This window comes from Plectropomus leopardus, chromosome 8 (genome assembly GCF_026936395.1).
Source record: "Plectropomus leopardus strain MGB_pleo_1.0 chromosome 8, ASM2693639v1, whole genome shotgun sequence".
NCBI lineage: Eukaryota > Metazoa > Chordata > Actinopteri > Perciformes > Serranidae > Plectropomus > Plectropomus leopardus.
This window is the reverse complement of record NC_142183.1, coordinates 22,637,613-22,661,297: the sequence shown is the minus strand read 5'-3', so window position 1 is coordinate 22,661,297 and position 23,685 is coordinate 22,637,613. Positions and strand designations below refer to the sequence as shown.

The 23,685-nt window shown below is 37.0% G+C and overlaps 2 protein-coding genes across 3 annotated transcripts; both read left to right on the top strand.

Annotated features, from left to right (window-relative positions):
* The first annotated feature begins 3,469 nt into the window (after nucleotides 1-3,469).
* LOC121948134 (hepatitis A virus cellular receptor 1 homolog) lies at nucleotides 3,470-6,843 on the top strand. The gene is made up of 6 exons (XM_042493414.2): nucleotides 3,470-3,628; nucleotides 3,796-4,134; nucleotides 4,209-4,265; nucleotides 4,468-4,547; nucleotides 5,742-5,835; nucleotides 5,955-6,843. Exons 1-6 carry the CDS (start codon nucleotides 3,586-3,588, stop codon nucleotides 6,029-6,031), a joined length of 690 nt encoding a protein of 229 aa, XP_042349348.2. The 5' UTR covers nucleotides 3,470-3,585; the 3' UTR covers nucleotides 6,032-6,843.
* Nucleotides 6,844-15,358: 8,515 nt separating this feature from the next.
* On the top strand, nucleotides 15,359-22,901 carry LOC121947690 (uncharacterized). 2 transcript variants are annotated; one of them, XM_042492777.2, is made up of 14 exons: nucleotides 15,359-15,515; nucleotides 15,612-15,968; nucleotides 16,263-16,391; nucleotides 17,204-17,371; nucleotides 17,476-17,546; nucleotides 17,739-17,985; nucleotides 18,096-18,155; nucleotides 18,257-18,331; nucleotides 18,813-18,941; nucleotides 19,075-19,239; nucleotides 20,279-20,331; nucleotides 21,259-21,361; nucleotides 21,445-21,475; nucleotides 21,580-22,901. In XM_042492777.2, the coding sequence occupies exons 1-14, from the start codon at nucleotides 15,455-15,457 to the stop codon at nucleotides 21,635-21,637; spliced, it is 1,707 nt and encodes a 568-aa protein (XP_042348711.2). In that variant the 5' UTR covers nucleotides 15,359-15,454; the 3' UTR covers nucleotides 21,638-22,901. The 2 variants fall into 2 exon arrangements, with proteins under 2 accessions (XP_042348711.2, XP_087937318.1); XM_088081192.1 differs by having other exon boundaries at nucleotides 15,366-15,515; nucleotides 15,630-15,968.
* The last annotated feature ends 784 nt before the right edge of the window (nucleotides 22,902-23,685 follow it).

Genomic DNA, 23,685 nt, shown 5'->3' with positions numbered 1-23,685 from the left:
GCCTCAGCTGAATATCACAAGGAGGACCATCGTTTTTAGAAATCTAATATTTACTGTTGGAGCTCGGCTGTGACCTTTTTGGCCTTTTTATCTCTAACTGAAAGTGTTGACAAGTGAAGGCAAAAACAACCGTCACCTGAGGTGAGCAGAGGCTAGATAAAACCTGTCAAACCAAAATATTTGTTCAGCATGGTGACTACAAGGTCTTTATCAGGGCATCAAATGCTGAATAAATGAATAAATATGTTTCACACCGACTTTTGCAGAACCTCACAATGACTTCGCAGTGCAATTTGTCTCTTGCCTTTATTTAAAGTAAAAATATTTACATTTTCTTGCATACAGTTTGCTCTTTTCCCTTATTGCTCAGTGGCCCTCTTATATATTGACATATACATGTGCCCTAAGTGGTATAAACAGAGTTCTAAACGTGTTAAAAGTGCTTTAGGAGGTGTAATGGAATAAAAGGTGGCAGTATTGACAGAGGTATCTTTTAGGCATGTTGTCATTTCATATCCCCTCCAGCAGATGGTTTGCGTCTCATCAGGCGAACACATTTAGGGAGTAGAGGTCGACTGATGGACCGAGGAGCTTTTGGAAAGCTCAGCATGTTTACTCCGGAGTTAACGGTGAATCCTCTGGTGTCAGCAATATTGCAAATCAATGCTTTCCGTCGTGCGCTCGCTGTGATAAATGACTTTATAAAACCTCAATCTGACAGAGGATGAAACTGTGATGTATGTATTGTTTTTAGTGTTCCCATTGTTCGTCACTTATTACACATTTTAAAGGGGTCAAACTCAAGCTCAGTCTCTCTGGGCTTCAGCTCCTCCAGGAATGGAGCTGACCAGGCAGCAGATACTGACCCTCTTCACAATTTCTAAAAATGACACAGACTCTGATCTCTGTCGTTTCACTTCTCCTTTTTTCTGTTTGCTGCTGTTTTTATCAGACATCAGCAAAAGTCGCCCAGCCATAGATTTCTCAGTGATGGCACTTTGGCTCTGAACCAGAACAGTTATTCAGCTCTAATGGCCATTTTTAAACCTTTATCAGTGCAGCAGATTGACAATGGCTCCAATATGAACCCAAACAGGAAATTAAAGTAAACAAGACTCCTCTTGCATAGTTTGAGCACGTAGTAGTACAAGTAGAAGTTTTATGGAGGGAGCAGTGATCTTATACCCCTGCTGTACTGCAACCCTTTATTTATGATATTTTAAAGGAAATAAATACAACCATAAAACTAAGCTTGATATAATAAGACTTTTTATGAGTTCAGTTAACTGCTTCCTGTCATAGCTACTGTTTAATTTTAAAAAAGCGGTACAAGAAAACTCCTTTAATAAAGAAGACTTAGCCCTTTGTGAGTATTCTCCTACCACATTCATGTTAATAAAAGTTTTCAGTTTCATCATGTTTGTTAGTTTGGGATAATCTAAGAGTGGAGTCACAGCTATGAGAAAGAGAAGTGACGCAGGGCATCGTTGTGGGAGGACAGTGATCTATGGTGCTCTATCGCAGCTCAATGGTGGCTGACAGTGTTGACAAGTGGAGGTGGAGACGAGCCTGTCAGAGGTGGCCAGAGGGCAGATAAAGGCCAGCGAATACAAAATATTTTTCTTAGGCTGCTCTCCTCATATACACACTGTGGCTCTCTTTTTCCATTAGTGATGGTCACATAACAATGACCTTTTAGCACGCACACATATGTGCGCACATGCATGTACACACAGGCACTCACAGACATGGTATCGGGTATCATGGTAATACGGTATACCAGGGTATTTAAAAACCCTGATGGTGTGGTGATTTAAACGTTATACTCAAGAACTGGATTAAGGTCTGACACTTCAACATAATGACAGTTAAGTGAATATCACTTGAGTTTTTGGCCTAATTACAGATCAACACATTTTACATTATCTGGGATGAATGACAAGAGACAAATACATTTCCCAAGTGGTTTTCTAGTAGTAGTAATATAGCAGCAGTGTAAAACTGGACTTCAGCAAATCAAGCCCAAACTTAACAAGCATAATCGAAAGTGGTGACGTTATGGTATGATTTGAAAGAAGAGCCTCACATTATAGTTAATGCCATTGTGGTATACAGTAAACTTGATTATTGATTTATAAAGCTTCAGCTCTTACAGCTGATTTCCAGCTGAAACTCAGAACAAAAACTGGTACCTAGCAGCATAGGTTGCCATGGTGATTTAACCAGGTCAAACAAGAACCAGCTTTGTCACATGGAAAACTCTGAAAACTCACTAACCCACTAATCTTGCTTTGTGGTGTAGCCCTCTGTTCACAGATTATCCATTTAAATTATTCAGTTATAAAGACACTGAGCGATAAAGAGCTTTATTCTACAGTATAACAAAAAAAAAAACCCCAGAAAAACAAAAAACAGTGTGGTCTTTCAGTATTATAAGGGTCTAAACTAATAAAAAGGATCATTTCACATTTATTAGTCACTTTGCGGAGTCTCTTAAACCTAATAGGATTTGGTTAAGCGTGTTGTGTTCACTCATAAAGGATAGCAAATGGGTAGAGATGGTTGTTTTAAACTCAGGATGAAAAAGGAAATCTGGAGCGTGTAGTTTTAAGTCAGACGAGGGTTTGGTAAAATGAAGTCGAGCCATTTTGTGATGGAAGCTCGAGGGAAAACTATTAACCAGACAGCTGTTGATAAATCTTCTGCAGAGTAGTTGTAATAAATCTTACTGAAACTTTGTATGAAAATCCTCCAAGGGGGACAGCATCAGGACTTCAAAAAATGTCTGATTTAGAGCCATCAGGGAGAAGTGTCTCAAACCACTTTTTCACAGCCAAATTACAACAACAACAACAATCTTCAGTGAGCTTTCATTGTTATTACTGCCACACTAGTTACTGCTCCTATTGCTGAAGATAAGATGAATTTTAATGCCCCCTGTGGCAAATAAGGGACTTAAATCCAAAAATGCTCGTGCATGTTTGATCAATGTTGTGCAAAAGGAAATCATTGATGTCAAGTTAATCCCATAAGTAATGGAATTACAGTAATGCATGACTCTCTAAAATGTTACTCCCAAACAGTGTTGGTGAGCAGTGCGAAAGAGCCCAAAAGCCAAGAGTGACATCATCAATTTTGCTCACAGATCGCAAGAGCTATAAAGGTCCTGTGAGCTGTAAACACTTCTTGAGAACTGCTTATGTCAGAATATGACACTTAGTCCACTGCAATATTTACTGTTTTACATGTGTCTTTTTTTGGGCCCCTTTTAAACTTCCTAATCTGAATAAATGTGGGATTGCATGTTCTGCGTGTTTAAAGAATATTTTCTCTTGGTAGCAGTGACAGCTGATGTTAATATGGACAATGATAAACTCAGATGTGGTTCATAACAACAGGGGATGTGAGCTCATTACTGTGACAAGAACTCATGATGCAGACATGACTAGTAATGATTTCCTTCCTGATTTTCAAAAAGGGAAGTCGAAACTTCAGTACATGGCAGCACCATTCCCAGAGTGTGTGTGGGGGATGAAATTCGTCTTATCCTCACTTCGGGACGTTGTTATACAATAGCCTACACACATGCGTGGTCTCTGTTATTTTTTCCTCTCCATCTTGACCCAAGGTGAGTCGATATTTTGTGCTGTTTTGTTTCATGCATTTGTAGAGTGCTTGTGGGTGTGAAAGTGGCGATTTGTGTGCCTGTGTGTGTGGATACAATCTTGGATTTCTCATTTATTAGTTACAACTGCAACTGTGCCATCCAGTTTGACCAGTTGCTGTCCTCCACAGTGTCATCCAGCACCCTCAAAGTCATTGGCCTCTTCGGGCACAATGTTACTTTGCCGTGTAGGTATGACACCCGAATTCATGGTGTCCTGAGTTTCTGTTGGGGACGGGGGATGGTGCCCAGGTCCAAATGCTCCAGCCCCATCCTCTCCTCAGAAGATGGGGCTGTGATTTTCAGGGAGTCTCCCAGTTACCAGCTGCTGGGCAGGGTGACAGACGGAGATGTGTCGCTGACCATCCTGAATGCTCAGTGGAGCGATGCCGGTGTGTACGGCTGCAGGATCGAGATTCCAGGGTGGTTCAATGACGAAAAGGTCAACACACATCTGGTCATAGAGGAAGGTAATACTCTTGAATATCATCCAGGTTGATGATGAATTTTATTATCCAGCCTTAAGGTATTTTGTTTTTGCCAGCTCCCACAGAACAACCGGTTACTGAGGAATGGAAACTTACCACTGATGAGAGGCAAGGTGAGAGATCACCTGTTAAAAAATGAATAATGTTAAAAATGATCAAAATTGTCTCATTTTTGCCAATCGTAATGTCTTTAAACAGCTGTTTTACAGAAAATGCTTTGTATTCAGGTATAAAGCATAATGTAGTTCATCATAATTTTAAGCATTGACATTTTTTTATATAAATGGTATAAACTGATTGTTTTTAACCTGGCAGATATATTGACAGAGTCCGCAGCAAAAAATGTAGAAGTTGGTGGCCAAACATTGGGCATGGTTGGAATTGCAACAACTAAGGTATGGTACTTTTTTAAATTTTTTTTTATGAGGAAATATATTCACAGTACAACATTTGAGGAGTCTCAGATGACTTTAATGAAAACTTGCAGTTTTTTGTGCCTAAGATTTTTAAGGGAAGATATGAAATAGTGAAGGAAATTAAATAATTACTCTAAAGCGGTGTTTGCTCGCAGTTAGACTTTAAAAAAGCTTCATATGTAAACTACATGTAATTATACCTGTAGTTGAACTACCACCAAGCTACTGCAAAATGCAGGTCAACTACATTCGTATTTGCATAGTGATTCAAGTATAGTTACATTACCTTTTTGCCATTTTTTGTGTAGTTAACTACTGAAATTGCCAACATTTTTAGGTGAGCAATTAAATGGAAAACAAAAATGTTTTTTTATAACTGCTTTTCTCTTGTGATTGAACCCCTTTTGACCAACCGCACCCTCTTATTGTTTCATCCTTCACCACTGTGAAGGCACAGCCAGACAATGCTTTACACAGGGATAATTTATAAAACTAAGCTAATGTATATATCAGGTGTCCATTAGTCAGAAGTATTGATTACACTATTAATTATTGAAGTATTGATCTACTCTATCGACTTTTGCCTGATTAGTGGGGTATTTTTTTCCTTGGTTTTATGTATGACCTGAACAAGTGCACACTCTATGCAGTGAACTGCTGGCATGTGTCTTTTTTGTATTACGTTTTGTTATCATTTTATAGCTCATGTACATTGTTAATTTGATCATTTTTATGCAACATAGTTCGAACTACTTTTTATAGCTTTGCGCTAGTTCAGTGTGAAGTAACTGGTAGCTTTTAACAGAGCTTCCCCAACACTGCTCTAATGCAGTCTTTTTTATTTATTTATTTATAACCAATATTTCTGGCCTTCTTCAGAAGCATTTTGTCTAAAGAATGAGTCAAAACTGGAGTCATAATTCGACCCGTGTCATCAAAATTAAAAGTGCGCTGCTTTCCCATCAAAATTTTCATTGAAAAAGAATTCATCTTTGTGTCATGGTTTGCATGTGTGGTTTAAGGCTGGAAGTGATAAATAGAGCACAAGGATATAATACAGTCTTGAATATACAATATATTTTCAATAAACTCTATATTTATAGCACACAGTTTAAACTATGTGCTAAGTATAATTGACCCAGTCCCTCATGATAAGGCTCATTTTCATTGCAGGAAAAATTCAAAGACTTCCTGGAAGTGGGGAACATCTGCAGGATGGCAGCTATTTTCTTCCTCAGCATAATCATAATCCTTGTCTTTGTTTTCTGTAAGTGTGGAATGGATTATAGTTTATGACTCATGTGCCATTCAAATTAATTTTACACGTTTAAAGTGGGTGTCTTTGGAGTCGAAAACATCATTTAATGTCTGCATTTCCTCAAACAGGGAGAAGGTTTCTGCCAAAAAGGACACTTGAGAATCTCAATGCCTTAACTGCTGAAAACATTTATGAAGAATTATAAAGTGTCCCAGTGCCGAAGTTATGGTCAACATTATGAGGACAAATGAGTCTATGAGGAACTGCTTGCTGAATGTGTCTTCTTGTCATATGCTGGCTCTATCTGCCTCCTCAGCTTTAGAGGGAAACCTTTTGAACCCAGTAAAGCAGCTTACGGGGTCTCACTATTCTCAGATTGCTCCAAAAAAGGCAAATGTGTGTCGTGTGTGACTGAGTAGATGCAAAAATATCCCAAGGATTAATTAATTTGCTTCTATTTTCTGTTTTTCATGGCAAAATTAATCTAACAGCTCTTAAAAGCGTGTGTATGTTTTATACTTGTGGACACAACGCCACCTATTGGACTTTATGCACCATTATCATAATATCAGAGAAGACTCCACCATGAATGCACTGCAGTGAACACTCAATGTGAATCAATCGTTTTGTTGTTTTATTTAATTATTCATACTCTACTAGTTGGATCTAATGTCTTTATTGTATAATTAAAACCACAGTTTGTTTTATGAAAATGCTAAATCTACTCCAATTTAAACTCTGGTCCACATCGATTACATTTTGACTACATTTATGTCCATTTCATGATCATGAAAGAGATCAGTGGCTGAATTTCACAGTAAAACTGTATTACAATTCCCTCTTAGAGGTTTTTTTGTTTGTTATTTTTTATTATAAAGAGGAGTCACTCAAATACCAATCTGGTTCCTGTTTTAGTTGTGCAGTTTTTCTTTGAATTTGTGTGGCAAAGTAAGAAAAATTAAAGTATGATTGTCTTTACAGCAACTTTAAATTTCATGATTGCTGTTAAAAGGTCAATGTGACAAGTGTGCGTCTGTTTTAAATAGTTTCTGCACAAACCACATCCAATGACAAATCCTCACACACACACACACACACACACACATGCACGCACACACAGCACACAACTGTTATACAATCACACACATACAAACAGTTACAAACATGGAGGTCATCCATGTCAAGGCTATGTTGGGTAAGTATTTATGCAGTGGTCTTTTTTTTTTTTTTGTCTGTCTGTTTGGTTTTTTTTATTTATTCATTATTTGCTTCATTTATTTATTATTTACTTTATTTATTTATTAATTTTTCCTTTCTCTCTGTAACTACTTACTTATTTATTTTTTTCTTTTCTTCCTTTATTTATTTATTTATTTATCTATTTTTTTATTTTTATTTTTATTTTTTTCGTTTTATTTTATTTTTTTTATTTATTTTTTGTCATTTCCTGCCTGCTTCCACCGTTAATACTGTTGTAAATACTTGCATCTGCCATTATTGTAATTAGCATTGTTGTCACAGTTTTCATTGTTGTTGTTGTTATTGTTGCTGTTGTCTTTGTTGTCTCTTGTGTCTTCTCCTCCCCTCTGTGTCCCCCAACCTCTTTCTTTTCTCTCTTCCTATCCACTCTAACGTTGTGCTGTCCAGTAGCCTTGCCAATAAATCTCAGTACGGACTGCAACAGGAGGAAGTATGTCACACCCCTCCTTTGCAGAGCAAATCTGTTATGGCACCTGAAGGCATCCAGACCTCTCATACTGCATGCCTAAGCTGCCGAACAGGACAGGTTAAAAAAAAAAAAAAAAAGTTTCTGCTGCATGCAACTTTCTTCTTTATAGGCACGTAAGGGCTTTTTGTGGCCACCCTAAGATGCACACTTATAACATGGTTCATCTGGATCTCTGAAAAGCCATAAAAGGCGTTATGGTCATTAATATAGCCCTAATTGGTATTAAAATGAAAAAATCAATCTTTCAAAAGTCTGAAAATGCTAAGACCATTTTTGGGAACCATTTTTTTCCCTGATTTTGCATCGGTAAATCTCAAAATAATTGAGAATTGATAACATCTTTTATACATATATATATATATATATATATATATATATATATATATATATATATATATATATATATATATATATATATATATATATATATATATATATATATATACATATATATATATAATTTACACATTAACAGCACCAAAAAAAGTTGTTTTTTATTTTAGAATAAAATTTTTGAGAAAACTCCCTATTCCTAAAAAGTTAATTTTGATTCATGTTTTTTTTCTACAGTTTTTGTTACTGTAACACTGGTGTTAATTTTTTTCTGAATGGCTTTACGGAAAGGCTTTAAATCTGACTGTCTTAAGCTGTAGGAACACTGTAAAAGGGTACATTACCCTTTATGAGCAAATTAAATAAATGTAATTGCCTCTACCTCAATATTAATCTCCTTGGTGCATAGCTACACACAATACGTAAAATATTCTTCAGATATTAAAAATAAATGACATTTTACTTAACATTAATGAAAGGTGAAAACCACAAAATACACTTTTTATAGTTATGTTGTAGTTGTATGGAGTGATCAAAGTTTTTGTGTTGGGTTACTGAACAGCCTGCAGACCTGAGCGTTTACTCAGCAGTCTGAGAAACACACAAAGTCCAGACTTTCAACTTCCATCAGCGTCTCCATCTAATAGACACATTTCTGTTAAACCTGTATGTTTGTGCCCAAACAATGACAATAAAAGCTATTGTATTGCTTTATGTTATACTGTACAGGATTGTTGTTTACTCTTTGTAAATGCACGTAAAGTAAAGTAAAAGCCAATCTAAGATTCACGCTTGTTTTGCATTTCGTCCTGCTTTGTGTTTTTCAGCACTGTCTCTCTTGAATGACTGCTGCTTACGGTCTGAAACCTGGCCTTTTCCCTTTTTATAAAGCTCCAGCCTCACCTGAGCACTGTGTGGCAACACACCCATAAATGTCCCAAATTCGTAAAATCAGAATAGAATAAGAAAATACAGGCGGAGGGCAGTTGCTTAGCAGAAAAATACACCGCCGCACACTTCTAGTGGGTCATAACTGGTGATGAGATATTACTTCTGTGTGAGTCTAAACATTTCCTTTTTGCATAGTTTGACACTGCATTTTTCATGAAATGTTTATAGTATTGTTCAAATACCAGTCACTCAGTACTTGAGAAGAATTTAATCGACTTGATTTTGTCAATATGTTTTACCCAATATTCTTTCTTTCCAGGGGGACTTTTCTGCTTTCTTCCAGTGCAAGTGTCTGCAGAAAGCACTGCTGTGAAAAAGGTGCCACTGCATGCAACTCTTGTGCTCAGTACCATGGCGGACATCCGGTATGCTGGGGCTGCAGAGCCCCCCTTTTACTGGGTCTGCGAGATGAAGTGATCAGGTCAGACAGGAAGGTCTGTGACCAGCAGATTGCCAAAGCGCAACCTGTCCCTGGGTGACCTTGACGCTGATTGAGGAGAACGAGCAGAAATACCAGCTGCTTCAGTGATCACATACCAGCTAACTGTGACTGCAGAGAATCTCCAAATTCTGAAGGGGAGAGAAAATAAAAGTACAATACTTTACATATTACAGTATGTTGTGGAAATAATTCAGAACACAGCTACAGTTAATTATGCACTGGACATTTATGATGTTGGATATATTTTTAGTTTTGTAGCATTTTTCATAGTTTCTTTTATTTTAGCACCTCCTAGCCCCTTTGATAGTTGAAATAAGAGGTGGAGGAAAGGACCATTAGTGTTTGCTGGAGCCCTGTGTTTGATGGTGGCAGGTTGATCACATTCTTTATGATTTATCTCATAAACTGGGTAATCAACAGAATCTGCATTGAGATAAGACAGCTAATCATGTCTTTTCAAATGCACAGATAATTGTCATGTGTACTGAAAAAAATGTAGTGTTGATCTAATTGCACCCATCTTTTATTTCCTGTTGCACAGCATCCTGCTGCAGTAAGAACAGACGTCTGCAATCCTGAAATGACTCAGATGACTTTGTGGGTTTGCCCCCAGCTGAGACCTGCAACCTTCATGTTTGCCTTCAACAATGTTTGCAGGAGTAAAGCCAGCAGTGCTGTGTATTTATAACAAAAGAAGTACATGCTCTCAGGCATCTAATACAATATTCATGCATGAAGAATACCAGTTGAATTGTATTATTTTTTTATGACTGACTCCTTCAAATTTGTCTTCCAGGTTCCTACCTCGGAGATGCAGCGTGGGGTCACTCAGAGGGTAAAGTCACGATTTTGCAATGGTGGCTGCAGACACATTCAACTTTTTGAAAATGTTTTTTTACTATAATATTTGAAAAATGTTGTTTTTCCTTTTATCAGGCTGCCTCTGAGGGCCGAGCTCAGGAACAGGGCTCTGCAGAGTTACAACATCAGCTACAGAGAGTACGACTCTGCAGGTAGGCAGTGTAACAGGTGGTTGCATCAAAGCTGTGATATCCACGTGAATTTGAGAACATAGTACGGGAAAACCCCACTCTACCATCTACAGCATGCACCAAGGCAATCATTATAATATATAGGCAGGGGGCACATCATGGATGTATTAAGAGATCTGGATGCAGCATTCATAGTGGGGCCCTGTTCATTCTTATGAAAGTTTGTCAGTGGTGCATGAAGCCAAAAACTCTCTAATTCCATGTTATGAAGTTACCCAGATCCTCTACATTATGAGGCCCATAGAGCGAGCACTCTAGGCACTTAGCTCTGGTTTAGGCCTCTGGTAACTTGTCAAGGGATAAAATGATTTAATCTTGCAACTCTTCTAGACGTTAAAAGTATTATCGGACCGGATGACTTAAATCCTGAGAGTGAAACAAGTCATTTTGCAGGTGTTTTGATGCTTAAAAAAATGAATCCACTGATTTAAGGACATGTCTCTCACAGTAACAGACTCTTTATTGGCTTTATCTGTTCATAACAGATGTCTTGATGACATCTACAATTATTCTAGAAGCAGGTGACCGACAATAGTTCAGCATTAGAGTTTTTGCAGCTTTGGTACAATACATCTTTTTTTTAATAATTCATAGCACAACATTTATACAGATAATTTCATTCTTTGACAAACAGGTGGTAAAGTATTAACCCTCAGACCGTAACTGAAACTTGTCTTCCTAAAGCCTGTTTCAGTATAAAAGATGTAACAGTTAATTTTGTACAGTGTTTGATCAAAATGTTGTGAACATGTGAACATGTGGGATTGAGTTAATGCTGCGAGAGATATACATCTGTTACAGATTTTTAAATGTGCACATTTTAAGATTGTGATTTCAATAGCTTGCTCATTTATGAATTTATTATTTACTTAATTAATTACATCAAACCGCTTCTTGTGTCTGTGACATCCTGTCACAACTTTCACAGCTGTTAGTTGGTGGAAAAGAGCCCTCAAAAATCCTATAAAATCATTTTCAATTACCTGTTACCTTAAATATGCACATTATAAGGTTGTGATTTCAACAGCTCACTCATCTATGAATATATAGACGTCAAACTACTTCTCATTTGTCTGTTACCTCCTGTCACAACTTTCTGCTGTTACTTTGTGGAGAAGAGTCCGTCAGAAAATTCCTTAACGTCAATATCATTGACCTGTCGCCTTAATGCATTTTGATATACAATATAATTATGGCACTTATGTTTCTAGGCCGGAGTAACTCAGTGACTTAATGCAACTTTGCACTTATGTGGGAGTGGGTTAAGGCTGGAATAAAGAAATAAAGAAAAACTTTTGCAAAGTTATACTACAGTTTTCAACATACTGTTAAATTGAAAAATATATGGCATATTTGCACTGATGATTATGCCTAGTTATTATATTTATGATTTTGGTCTAGTTATTTTATTAAGTGATGATTGTATATCACTGCTTTCTTTGACTTAACTGTGTCCTTCAAAGTGTCTTCAAGTGCTTTGATAGGTGCCTATAAAGAAAATGTTTTATTATTATCATAGTTATAGCACATATATAAGACTATGAGCAACTTATAACTGACCCAATCCCTCAAGATAAAGGTTAATTTTCATTGAAGGAGAGCGTGAAAGCCTCCCAGCAGGGTGGCAGCTATTTTCTTCTTTCCCATAATCATAATCCTCATCTTTATTTATCCATACTCAACTCACATGCTGTTCAGATTAATTTTACATATTAAAATTGAGTGGGTCTTGCTTCTTTTGTCTGTTTAAGCAATGCAGTTCATACTGGGTGATTTTTCAGAGTATAATTCACATTCAGTTTTTTAGGTTTTAAGTAACTGGAATATGTTCTGCTGCAGCCTCCATTCACAGCAGCACATTGCTTAGCCTCCATGCCTCCAAACTGGCAGCATGTCAGCTGACATCTACTGTCGGTAATATCCTGACCTTAGATAGCTACCTCATGCATTCCCACTTCAGTAGATCCAAACAATGCCTGCAATGGTTTCACTGTAAAAAGAAACTCTTTGTTTTAACATGAAAAGGTTAATGTTAAATGTTAAAGTAAACTGAATTTGAGAAGACAAGTTTAGGTAATTTTGTAATGATTCAACAGGTCCTCTCAAATTCAGTCAACAAAAATTAAGGCAGCATGGACACTAACTTGAAGTTAAAGCAAATATATATATATATATATATATTGCAGGTGCTGGTAATATGGCTGCACCATAACACTCAGAATTCAACTCATTCAGAGCTCAATACTTGCATTTTTTTCCAATCAGTGACAAACTTTCTGCAGAAGGGTTCATCTCAACATGCTGAGAACATCTATGAGTGTAAATGTCAGTTTTGTCCTGAGGGAACAACTGTCTGTCAAGGCGTTTGTTGATGTTCTCAGCCTGTGAGGGAAACCTTTTGAACTCTCATCTGTTAATATATAAAAAAAGTACCACATTCTCAGCTGCAGTTTACAGGGTCCCCACTATTCTCAGAGAGGGTTAATGTGTGTCATGTCATGACTCACAACATACCAAAATATCCTGCAGGTTAATTAATTCCCTTTTCTTGTTTTTTTTTTTTTTTTTTTTTAAAGCAGATTTAATATTGCGGCATGAAAAGGGTGGATGGTTTATACTTGTGGATACAATGCCATCTACTGGACTATAATCATAATATTTGAGGAGAAGACTCCACTCATTAGTGTCCACAGTTTTTTGATGTATTTTTCTTTAAGAATATAGAATAACTGTTGTCATGCACATGGTGCTCCATCTCCACATTTTGATTGTCCATACTTTCAGCTTATTTTTGTTGACAATCAAAATTGAACTATTTCATATTTTCAGCCCTCTCTGATACTGCCTTATGTCTAGGAAACATGCCTATTTTTGGACATTCTCCATTGTGTTGCAATACTGTAAAAAAAGAACTGGGGCCCTGAGGAAAGCAGTAGCACTGTTTATATTGTAACATATCTTTCAGGAGGCCATGATGACTTCCTTTTTCAGAGCCTTCATCGGCTGGATCAGCTCCATCCACTCTCTCCACAGAAAATTATCTTTGAGGTTATTGAATATTTTCTATGAGTATTGTATTCACTTTGATTAAAATTTAAACAGTAACCCTCTCTAACCCTTTGGCATTCAGTGTGAAACCTGATGTGTTTATTTTCAAGTTCTAACATTTCAGCGAAACAAAGTTTCTCTCTTATTTACTTGAATACATGTGAGAGTCACTGTAAGTGCAGATTTTGTTCCTGTTTTGGTTCTGTATTTTTTATGAATTAGTGTAGCTATGTAAGCAAAATTCCAGAAAACAAAGAGGGAGGGCATCTTTTCTCAGTGAGTGTGGGTCATGTGGCTTTGAAAGCGTTCGCAGGAATTTCATTACTGATGTGAGAGTTGTGTCACGTCTGCATGTTTTCTTACAGTTTCTGTTGTCTGCAACTTTCTCTGTTATTTCTGTCTGTGTGTATCGGCCCATATGCTCTAATACAGTAGAGTTGGTGCTTACCTAGAACATCCCCGTATGAGTTCAGTAACAAAAAAAGGGAGAACTATCCTATATATCATTTTGTATTTTAAGTGGAGTTTAACTCAACAGGTATACAGAAATTGCTAAGTCTGTTAAAATTCATTTTGAAAATATGTGACCTAACCTGCTTTTAAAGTAACTGATAGTTGCAATAAGAAACAAAACATCTTTGCAGCTTTCCATTTTTAAATATTGCAGTAGGTGTTTGTACCGACCACATGCTTGTGGGAGTGATCAAAGAGGAAGTTCTGTGCCGGGTTACTAAACATCCAGCAGACCCAAGTGTTGTCTCAGCAGTCTCAGCAGCACACAGAAGTGCATGGCCCTCGAGTAAACCAGACTTTCTGTTTTCATCAGTGTTAGTGTTCAGGAAGGAGTTATTTTCAGAGGTAGGGGACTTGAGTCACATGACTTGACTCGAGTAAGACTTAAGTTGTAAATTTGAGGACTTGAGACTTGCTTGACCAACACTGATAAAAAGACTCAACTCTGACTAGGTGTTCATGACTTAAGACTTGAGTTAGAGCTGATACAGATGACTCAAAAAGACTTGACTTATTCTTGTTAATATTTGCATTTTTGTTGATATTGAAAGTTTTGTTTTTGAAAAAGGATTTCTTGTGCAATGCATGCAAACCTGGCAACCCACTAGGATGCGGTAGACACGCAGAGGACAACGCACGAGGCAACTATCATAGAGGGGGTTAATCAAAAAATAAAAAAAATTTAAACAAGTATTTTGTTGTCGATGACGTAGTAAGAGAACAGCGCTATCCTGCTCAAAAATCAGTTATACAACCACCAAACCCACAGAGAAAGGTTTGAGACTGTGTATTTTTAACTGACTCATTAGCTTATTGAGTCATCAGACATTTGTATGACTTGTTTTCATTATTCAACATATAAACAATACACATCCTCACAGCACAAAACAGAATCCCCACTACCAACAAAACGTGTTTGTTAGTGGGGATTCTGTTTTGTGCCATGGGGATTTGTATTATATATATGTTGAACAATGTAAATAAAACATTATTAAAAAAATGATTTTTGTATGACTTGTGACTTGCTTGACCTGAGCTATGAATTGACTTGTCTTGCTTGACAGTTGAAGGTAAAGACTTAAGATTTGCACGTGTGACCAATATTAGATTTGCTATATTTAATATTTTCGACAGAAACAAATGATTTCCTAGAGTGTGCTCAGTAATGTAGCACATTTTATTTTGGAGTTGCTCATCCAAGGAAAAAGGTGAAAGTGTGAATGTATAAAACTTCCTAAATATCCATCTGTCTGTCTGAGTACAAGAACTGCAAACAAACAGCAGGAGCAAAGACATGCATCCATAACCTTGATTCTGTGTCTGTCTAATCATCAAAATGATACTTGTGCCACTTCTAGCATAAGGAACCAAAACCACAGAAAAGGAAACAGCTCTTTTCTACATTCCTCTTCTGAAAAACAGAAGTTGTTTGTGTGAGCATATCAAGGACAGCATCATGTGATCTGGAAGGATTTCAAAGCTGAAACCACACTGTGGTTTGGTTCATTGTCATTTAGAAAGTGGACTAAATCCTTCAATTGATTCTGACAAGAGAGGAAAATGTTTTTTTCAGGAAGATGTCTTTCTCTGTGTCGCAATCTCCTTTTTTGGCTGCTCCTAGGTGAATTGATGATGAGAACAAATTACATTTTTTATTAAGTGATAATTCCTAGCTTTTATTCAATATGTCTAATTAAATATTCCTTGTTGCCAACAGGACTTCATATCGTTTCAGGTGGTGTGTCTGCAGACAACATTATAGCCACAGTGGGAGAAGATGTTACTCTGATATGCAGCTATGATGCGAAGTACTACGGGAAGCTCTCTGCGTGCTGGGGACGAGGAGCCATCCCCAACAGTGGCTGTGCCAGTGAGGTGATAAAGTCTGACGGGACGTCTGTGACCAGCCGGCTGTCGGAGCGTTACCTGCTCATGGGTAATGTTGCTGGGGGAGATGTGTCACTGACCATCAGGCAGGTTGAAGAGAGCGACTCCGGGCAGTATGGCTGCCGTGTGGAAATACCGGGCTGGTTCAATGATCTCAAACACCACATCACACTGACGGTAGTGGCAGGTGAGACCCATGCGGATACATTATCATCTCTGAGGGGGAGAAAGAAAAGTATGTTAGTATTTGTGCAAAGTTTGAAGTTTAGTTACTGGGATTCCCTGGTGACTCCCTGCTTGTTGCATTAAAGTTCCCTATCTGGAACACGCACGTTCAGCAAATCATGGTTGATAAATGACTTCAATAACAAATTAGTCATATTGACAGTCATATTTACTGTGTTTATCCACGTATTGATTAACCGACTAATTGTTAAGCTCTATTTAGCATTTAAGTTCGACTTTGTTTGTTTTTTTTTAGTGCGCCCTCATGCTCTGAAGGTGGAGATGAGAGAGGTGAAGGAGAGAACCATCACTGTTCGCTGGACTCCCGTGTTTGATGGCGGCAGGCCCATCACAGCCTACAGGATTGACCTAAAAAACAAACAGGGTAAGCACAAGAAAACAATCCCAATAATCTTAATACAATTTGGACATTTAGTAGCTTATTATATCTCCCGAAATATAGTTTAAAGCAGTGGTTTCTAACCCTTTTCTATCACTGAGTAAACTGGCATCATGTTTTATGGATATTTTATGTGATATTCAGTGCATTGCAAAACAGTACAGTGATAAAGTGATAAAGTAAAGTGATAAACTGTACAGTTAACCCAAATATTGAGAACTGCAGGAAAAATTTGGGTAAAACGAGCGCTTTGGATGAATATTTAGCAGATTAATTGTGAATGTTTAATTAGAAATTAGTTTTCCTGAAATTTGTAGGGTACTTTTTACTTGACTTTTTTTTTTTAAATTCTTTTTATTTTTTAATTATACAAACTTAATAGGCTTCTTTTTGAAAAATGCAGTGTTTTTTTCTCTATGACAGTCAGCCAATGTATTAGCTCTTTGTTTGTTTTAACTGTAGGGCAAGGCTTTTTAGTAGAGAGTGAAGGCTCTGTGAATACAGCTTGCATTCACTGTGCACTCGTCATGTGAGATTTTTTTTTAAAAAGTTCATACCCCAAACTTTAAAAATAACCAATTTAGTTTTCTTAACAGCAATTTTTGAAAAATGTAGATATAGGCATATTGTAGCCCATATATTTTTAAAAAGTTTTTTTACATTCCTTCAAATTAAGAAGGCCTAGCAACACCCTGTGAAGCTTTGGTAACCTCTGATGGGGGTTGGGGTGCCCAGGTTGGGAACCAGTGCCATAAAGCATGCAGCATGGATCTCATCTATGCATCCCTATTGTACAGCTTCCTGGGATACGGCAGTGACAACTGAAGTCTATAATCCTGAGCTGACTCAGCTGACTTTGGTGGATTTGCGTCCAGCCAAAGCCTACAATCTTCGCATGTTTGCCACCAACAGTGTGGGCATGAGCGAAGCCAGCAATGTTCTGACGGTCACAACGAAAGAAGCAGGTAGTGTCAGTCATTTTTTATTGTCATTGCAATAATAAGAATTCTGCAGGAGTGAAATAAAATACTTGGATGGATGGCACCTTTAAAATGTGTTTCCCCTGCAGCACCAGAGGGTCCTCCCCTTGACATGCAGCTGGAGGCCCTGAGTCCTCACAGTATCAAAGTCACTTGGAAGGTAAAGTTGTAGTTTAGAAATTTTATTTGGAGACACATTCAAAAACATTCTCAAAATTATTGGATATTTGGAAAAAAGTATATTACATAACATCCTTTTTAGCGAGGCTTTGGATATAGTTTAATCTAAAAGATGCATGTATATATGAAAGCGTTAAATATTTCTCTTCTCTGTGCGTTTTTTCCTGACCAGCCTCCAAAGCTTGAGCATAGAAACGGGGTTCTTCGCAGTTACAGCATTAGCTACAGAGAGTATGACCCTGCAGGCAGACAGTTCAAAAGGTGGCAGCACTTAAGTGTGACCGCCTCTTCGGAGCAAGAGAGCATCATCCTGGGCAACCTGAAGCCTTCTGCCAAATATGGTGTAATTATACAGGCCAAAACAAATGCAGGAATAGGACCTGCCTCGACCGCACCTCTCTGCTCCACTCTGGATGAGGGTAAGATGAGAGGAAGTCAAAATACAACGAGAAACAGGAATTTAAGAGTTATTGCGATGCCAGTGTAATATCAACTAATTTACGGAGATTTGATTTTATTCTGTTTCAAGTTCACAAAACTTCAACAGTGCCGACTATTAAGTCTACTTCCACTACTGCTGCTGCTTCAGGTATGTGCTGATTAAACATTTTCCAGAATCATTCATTAACATTTTGTTTATAGAAATAAATTAACTAATTATACCCAGAATTTCTTTTTCTCTGTCCCAAGTTCACACAACTTCAACTGTTGAGACTGTTACTGCTGCGACAGTTTGGGAAGAAAACACCTCAAGTATCACATCAGGTATGGCATCTCTTCATATGGACTTTTGATTATTACTGTTTCTTACATATTTTTTCTTTTGAACATTACATCCAAATTAAGCCTTTAAATTGGCTTGATTTCTTTCAAAATTATTGGAAGAAGGAATATAACATCAGAAGGAATTACCCCAAAATAACCAAGAAATTAGGAAAAATTACAAGAAAATTACCTGAAAATTTGTAAAAAAAACAAAAACAAAAAAAAACAAGAAATGAACAAATAAAGCAAGCAAACAAAAACAAAAAAAAAAGGAAATAGTATATAAAGAAATGATCATATTACTGTAAAATAATTTTAAATATCTACTTATGATAAATATAAATATAGTTCTCTGATATACTAATTTCTTTAAATTTAAGGGACATTTCTTGGGATGTTGGTCATAATGTTTAAATTAAACTGAGCTGTATAAAAACATCTGTTTTTCTTTGCCAAATGTATCTGCTGTTTTATCTCCTAGTGCCCCCGGATCCCCCAGTAATTGAGTTAAAAGAGGTCAAAGACAATACAATTTCGCTTGTGTGGATGCCTGGGTTTGAAGGTGACAGCCCCATCACTGGCTATTACCTGGAGTGTAAAGCAGTTAACGGTATGAGCTCCTTTCATTGGAGTAACACTAATTGAATTTTTTCCACTTAATTGTAATTCAGTTGCAAAATCTAAACTCACTTTGTTATGCTTTTGGCATTATTATATAAAATGTTTATTTTTTCCCTCCACAGCCTCGTGGGATTACATAAAGACTGTTGTTGACTTTAGCCCCAACCAGACGGAGGCCACAATAATTGAGATAAATCCCTCAACATACAACATCCGCATGTTTGCCAAGAACAGCCTGGGCACCAGTAAACCCAGTAACATCCTCACTATCACCACTGAAGAAGCAGGTTTGTGTGTTTTTTTTTGTTTTTTGTTCATTCTTACTGTTTCAATTCAGGGTTCCAATGTGCATGTGAATTTCAGATGCTGAGATCGCTACTGGTTATTACTTTGGCTGTGCCGCACTTCTTCTGCCACTAGACGGCAATACCTGTGACCAATCACACCTGAAGCACTTTTTGCACTTACTAAGGGTTTTTTCCTTAAGTCTAAATTCTTGCTTGTGTTGTACGTCGCTTTGGATAAAAGCGTCTGCTAAATGAAATTGTAGAATTGTAGAATTGTAGAATTGCATGAAATTCCTGAGAAAGTAATGAAATAAGAAAAATAGTTTTCCAGGCCTGGAAATGGTTTGGGAAAAGTTTTGAATATACATTCTTGTCTGTAAAAAAGAAAAATGTCCCAAAAGATTTCTGTTGTTACATTAAAAATGTTCCTCTTGTGTAACCATTTAAACATCAATAATATATGATGCACATAGACAAAATCAGCAAGTACCCATATGTGCTGGTCTGGTTTATTTGCATATGCAGCTAGAATACCTCACATATGAGTTAATCAGCGAGCGCTAGCAGTCTGCTTCTCTGCAAAAGTTTGGTAATAATGTATGGCTAGATTGCAATACAGGCCTACACATTTTAAACTATGTAAATAAAATCATTGAAATTAGGTAAAATAATGGAAAACTTATGGACAAGTTTTTAAAATTCATTGGTAAAAAATGTGGGGGAACCCTGTCAGTTGTATGTTGCGGTGATACATGAGGCAGAACAGGACTTGGGTTGTTTCATCGTTTAACTCTTTACTGTAGTGTTGATATGATGCTGTGTATAATTAGTTCACACAGGGGCCATTATTCACACTCAGCAAGGCCGCACAAACACAATCACAGTTCCTTAATGAACAGGAAACTCACCTTATGTGACCTGATATGCTCCCAGATTTGATATTTGATAAATGTACTGTTTTTGCATGTTTAGCAGTTTTCTAGAAAACACTCCTTTCAAAACTTCCTCTCTGTTACTTTCCTTTGTGGGTGTGTGACAGGTCATCACAGAGATGACCCGCTTGCAACCATATCTACTGACACTCATGCTGCTGTAAGTATGAAACCAAGGACTTTAGTAGTGTTACACAGTTCGCTTCTAGTGACGGTTTAAAGAGCTCCAGTATCGTTTTGGTTGTACGGCCCACACATTTACTGCATGTTTGAGACACTCTTCATCAGTGGTGAGTTTTTGTTACTTAAATAAAAGTAACAAAAACTCAGTAGCAGCAGTAATAGCAGTAATAGCAGTAATACAACATAACAAATTTAACAACGTAACAAAGTTTTGCATTTAAAAAAAAATCAGTGACAAGTATTAGAATCAAAATATACTTAAAGGTTCAGTGTGTAAGACGTACATTTAAAAACACTTAACACTGCAGTTTTATGTTACAAATAAGTGTTTTCAATGGCCCATTTCTGACTTATGTATATTATAGGCCTATTACTGGATTATAATAGTTGATGCGTTAAGCATTACTATAATGTTGTAGCTGGTGAAGGTGCGGCTAGTTTTAATTACTATATACTGCTGGGCAGCTTAATCTGTAATCATATACCATTATCTATTAGTTAATTGGTTTTATTTATTTATTTATTAGTAACCTAAGTAACTAATTTTGTGAAATGAATGTAATGAAGTACAATATTCCCTCTGAAATGTAGATAGTGGAGTACAGTATAAAGTAGCATAAAATGGAAATACTCAAGTACAAATATCTAATATGGGACCTAAATTCACGAGGTGAGCAGGAACATGACTCCAAATGATTGTTTATGTTTCCCTGTATTATTTATGAACTGGTTATTCAGAAACAACATAAGCTTGTGTGCTTGTTTCGAGGAGCCTGTTCTGATGTTCTGCCCCTTAGTGGCAAAAAAACCTGTAAATGCAACTTTAATGTTCACAACATACGTTAAGATAAACTGTGTCTCCAGTGACGGTAAAGTTAAACTGCGATTAAATCCTCTCTGCCAGGCGAGCGTTGAAGAGAGTCAAAGTGGTCACCTAGCAGCCATCGTGGTGCCAGTGGTGCTGGTGGTGTTGGTTGTTGCCATGGTAACCACGTGGCAACTTAGACGTAAGTATACCTATCAGTGTAAACTTTACGAGGGCAACATGATTTCATGTTTAATTAAAACCTCTCACTTCATGTTCATACAGGAATAAAACAGAAAAAAGGCAGTCTGAACATGTGAGTGTCTGCCATATTTTTAACATTTATATAGAGATTTAAACCTCTTAAAGTAACCACGATTGCCTCTAATTGATTGAACAATAACTTTTTCTTTTCTACAGGTGGCTGACCAATGGAGCGCTACGTTACAAAGGTGCTGAGTCTCTACAAGAGCTGTAAACGCCTGAGTTACTTTACTTTCGCCAGCAGTGAGGCTAAAACTCAAATACACTGTTGATTTTTAGCAAAAATAAGATTATACTGTGTATATTTCTGTTTATGTTACTGAGGGAAGGTACCAAATCATCTGCAACATCACTTGTGTGATGAGTTGATTAAAACTAACCAAAGGGAGGAAAAAAGGCAACACTTTATTTGGAAAGTCCACCTACAGACATGGATGAAATAATGGATGGGCATAGCAGGCACCTGGTCACCTAAAAAATGTCACTCAAAGTAACACGTGACGAAAAACAACTTCAAGGAGACACAAAAAGACCACAAAGATACACAAACCAATTACAAAGAAAAGAGATTCAAAACGTACACAGAGAGACCCAAAATGACTACAAAGAAATGTAATATGACTACAGTGAGGCTCAAAATGACCACATACAGATAAAAAACTATTATAAAGACACACAAAATAACTATGATCACAAAAAACTCAACAAAATGAAGCTAAACAACAATGAAGTCTTTTTGTTTTGCTCTTATGGAGGAGAGGTGGTGAGGTCTTAAGCGGCTCTGTGCCCAGGGGCCCATTGTCTCACCATCCGCCCATGCCTACAGATGGTTCATATTTGTAACATTTCAGCCGTTTATTTGCTGAGTTTCGATTTATTTGTAGATGTTTTGCAACATTAAAACCCCTGACAGGTGAACTGGCTAACATTGATCATTTTGTTACAATGCAGTGTTCTACTCAGAAACCTTGAGCCCTGGCATTTATGTAGATGCCACCTGATGCGATAATTTAGTACATATGCTTGTACTAATTTCGTTGAACTTGAAATATTAATTCAGCCAACACTGCATGTTGAGTGAGTAGTTCAAGTTTAACAAATTCATACAGAGACTATGTCAGTATGTTCATGAATTGTCACGTATACTTCATAGATAATCTGTGAAACATTTACATAATGAAGCAAATAATTGACTTGTTGAATCACAACTAACAAGCTGTTAAAATGGTAAAAAAATACTCTATTAACTATCTGTAATGTGACTATCCGAATAAAGTGTTACCAAAAATAATACTTAACGTAAACACTTTCTAAAGAAGCTTTAATTACACAGTGTTGATGAGATTTGCCTGACAGTATTTTCATGTTTCTACTTTTTGTATTGGTTCGTGTGCCAAGTTTTATTGTTTCGTCTCTTTTTAACAACACATCTGTTGTTCACACTTTTGTAGCCATAAACAAAATTAAGTTACTTATTACATGGTGCCTCACCTTTGCTATTTTTCTTTATGGTAATGATGTTACTCTTCCACTACACGTTGGCAATAGCCGTGGCTGGAGCCATCATGTTTTTGGGATGTCTGTATGTTCATCCGTCCGTTCCATTTTCGTTAAGTTCTCGATATCTCATGCACACCTCGAGAACATTTTTTTCAGTTTTGGCACAAATTTTCACCTGGACTCAACGATGAACTGATTAGATTTTAGTGGTCAAAGGTCAAGATCACTGTGAATTCACAAAGCAAGTTTTGGCCATAACTTATGAATAAATCTGCAAATTATGACAAAAATTCAAACAAAAGTCTAACAGGATAAAATGTTTAAGTGATTAAATTTTACATCTAAAAGGTCAAAGGTCAACTGTGACATAATTATGTTCTGCTGAAACACTTTTATGGCCGTTATTCAGTGTCCTAACAGAAGGGGAGACATTTGGGTACTGAATCCGGGACACTTATCTTGAGTGTCCATTTTGAAACGGCTGATTGTTTAGATCTTTTGTGCTGCTGGAGGGAAGATGTGTGTGAAGTGACCATGTTTTACAAGTTTTAGCTGCTTTGCAGCAGCATCCATATTTGAAGTCTACTGGCTTGGCTTCATATAAGTCTGGACAGAAATGGATATAAAATGTAGTTATGTCCTGATTGGTTTGTGGAGGCATACAACCGTAATTCAATATGTATTTTTTTTTTAATGAAACCATAAATGATTAAATGAGCACAACAGATTAAGTTAATGGTTACCAGCCAGCAGCTGTACCAA

Excerpts from the sequence above, each read along its gene's own strand:
- LOC121948134 (XM_042493414.2), top strand. The coding sequence starts at position 3,586 with ATGCGTGGTCTCTGTTATTTTTTCCTCTCCATCTTGACCCAAG. Across the intron at positions 4,548-5,741 it reads TTGGAATTGCAACAACTAAG|GAAAAATTCAAAGACTTCCT; the intron begins GTATGGTACTTT and ends TTTTCATTGCAG. Across the intron at positions 5,836-5,954 it reads AATCCTTGTCTTTGTTTTCT|GGAGAAGGTTTCTGCCAAAA; the intron begins GTAAGTGTGGAA and ends TTCCTCAAACAG.
- LOC121947690 (XM_042492777.2), top strand. The coding sequence starts at position 15,455 with ATGTTTTTTTCAGGAAGATGTCTTTCTCTGTGTCGCAATCTCCTTTTT. Across the intron at positions 18,156-18,256 it reads CACTACTGCTGCTGCTTCAG|TTCACACAACTTCAACTGTT; the intron begins GTATGTGCTGAT and ends CTCTGTCCCAAG. Across the intron at positions 18,332-18,812 it reads CACCTCAAGTATCACATCAG|TGCCCCCGGATCCCCCAGTA; the intron begins GTATGGCATCTC and ends TTTATCTCCTAG.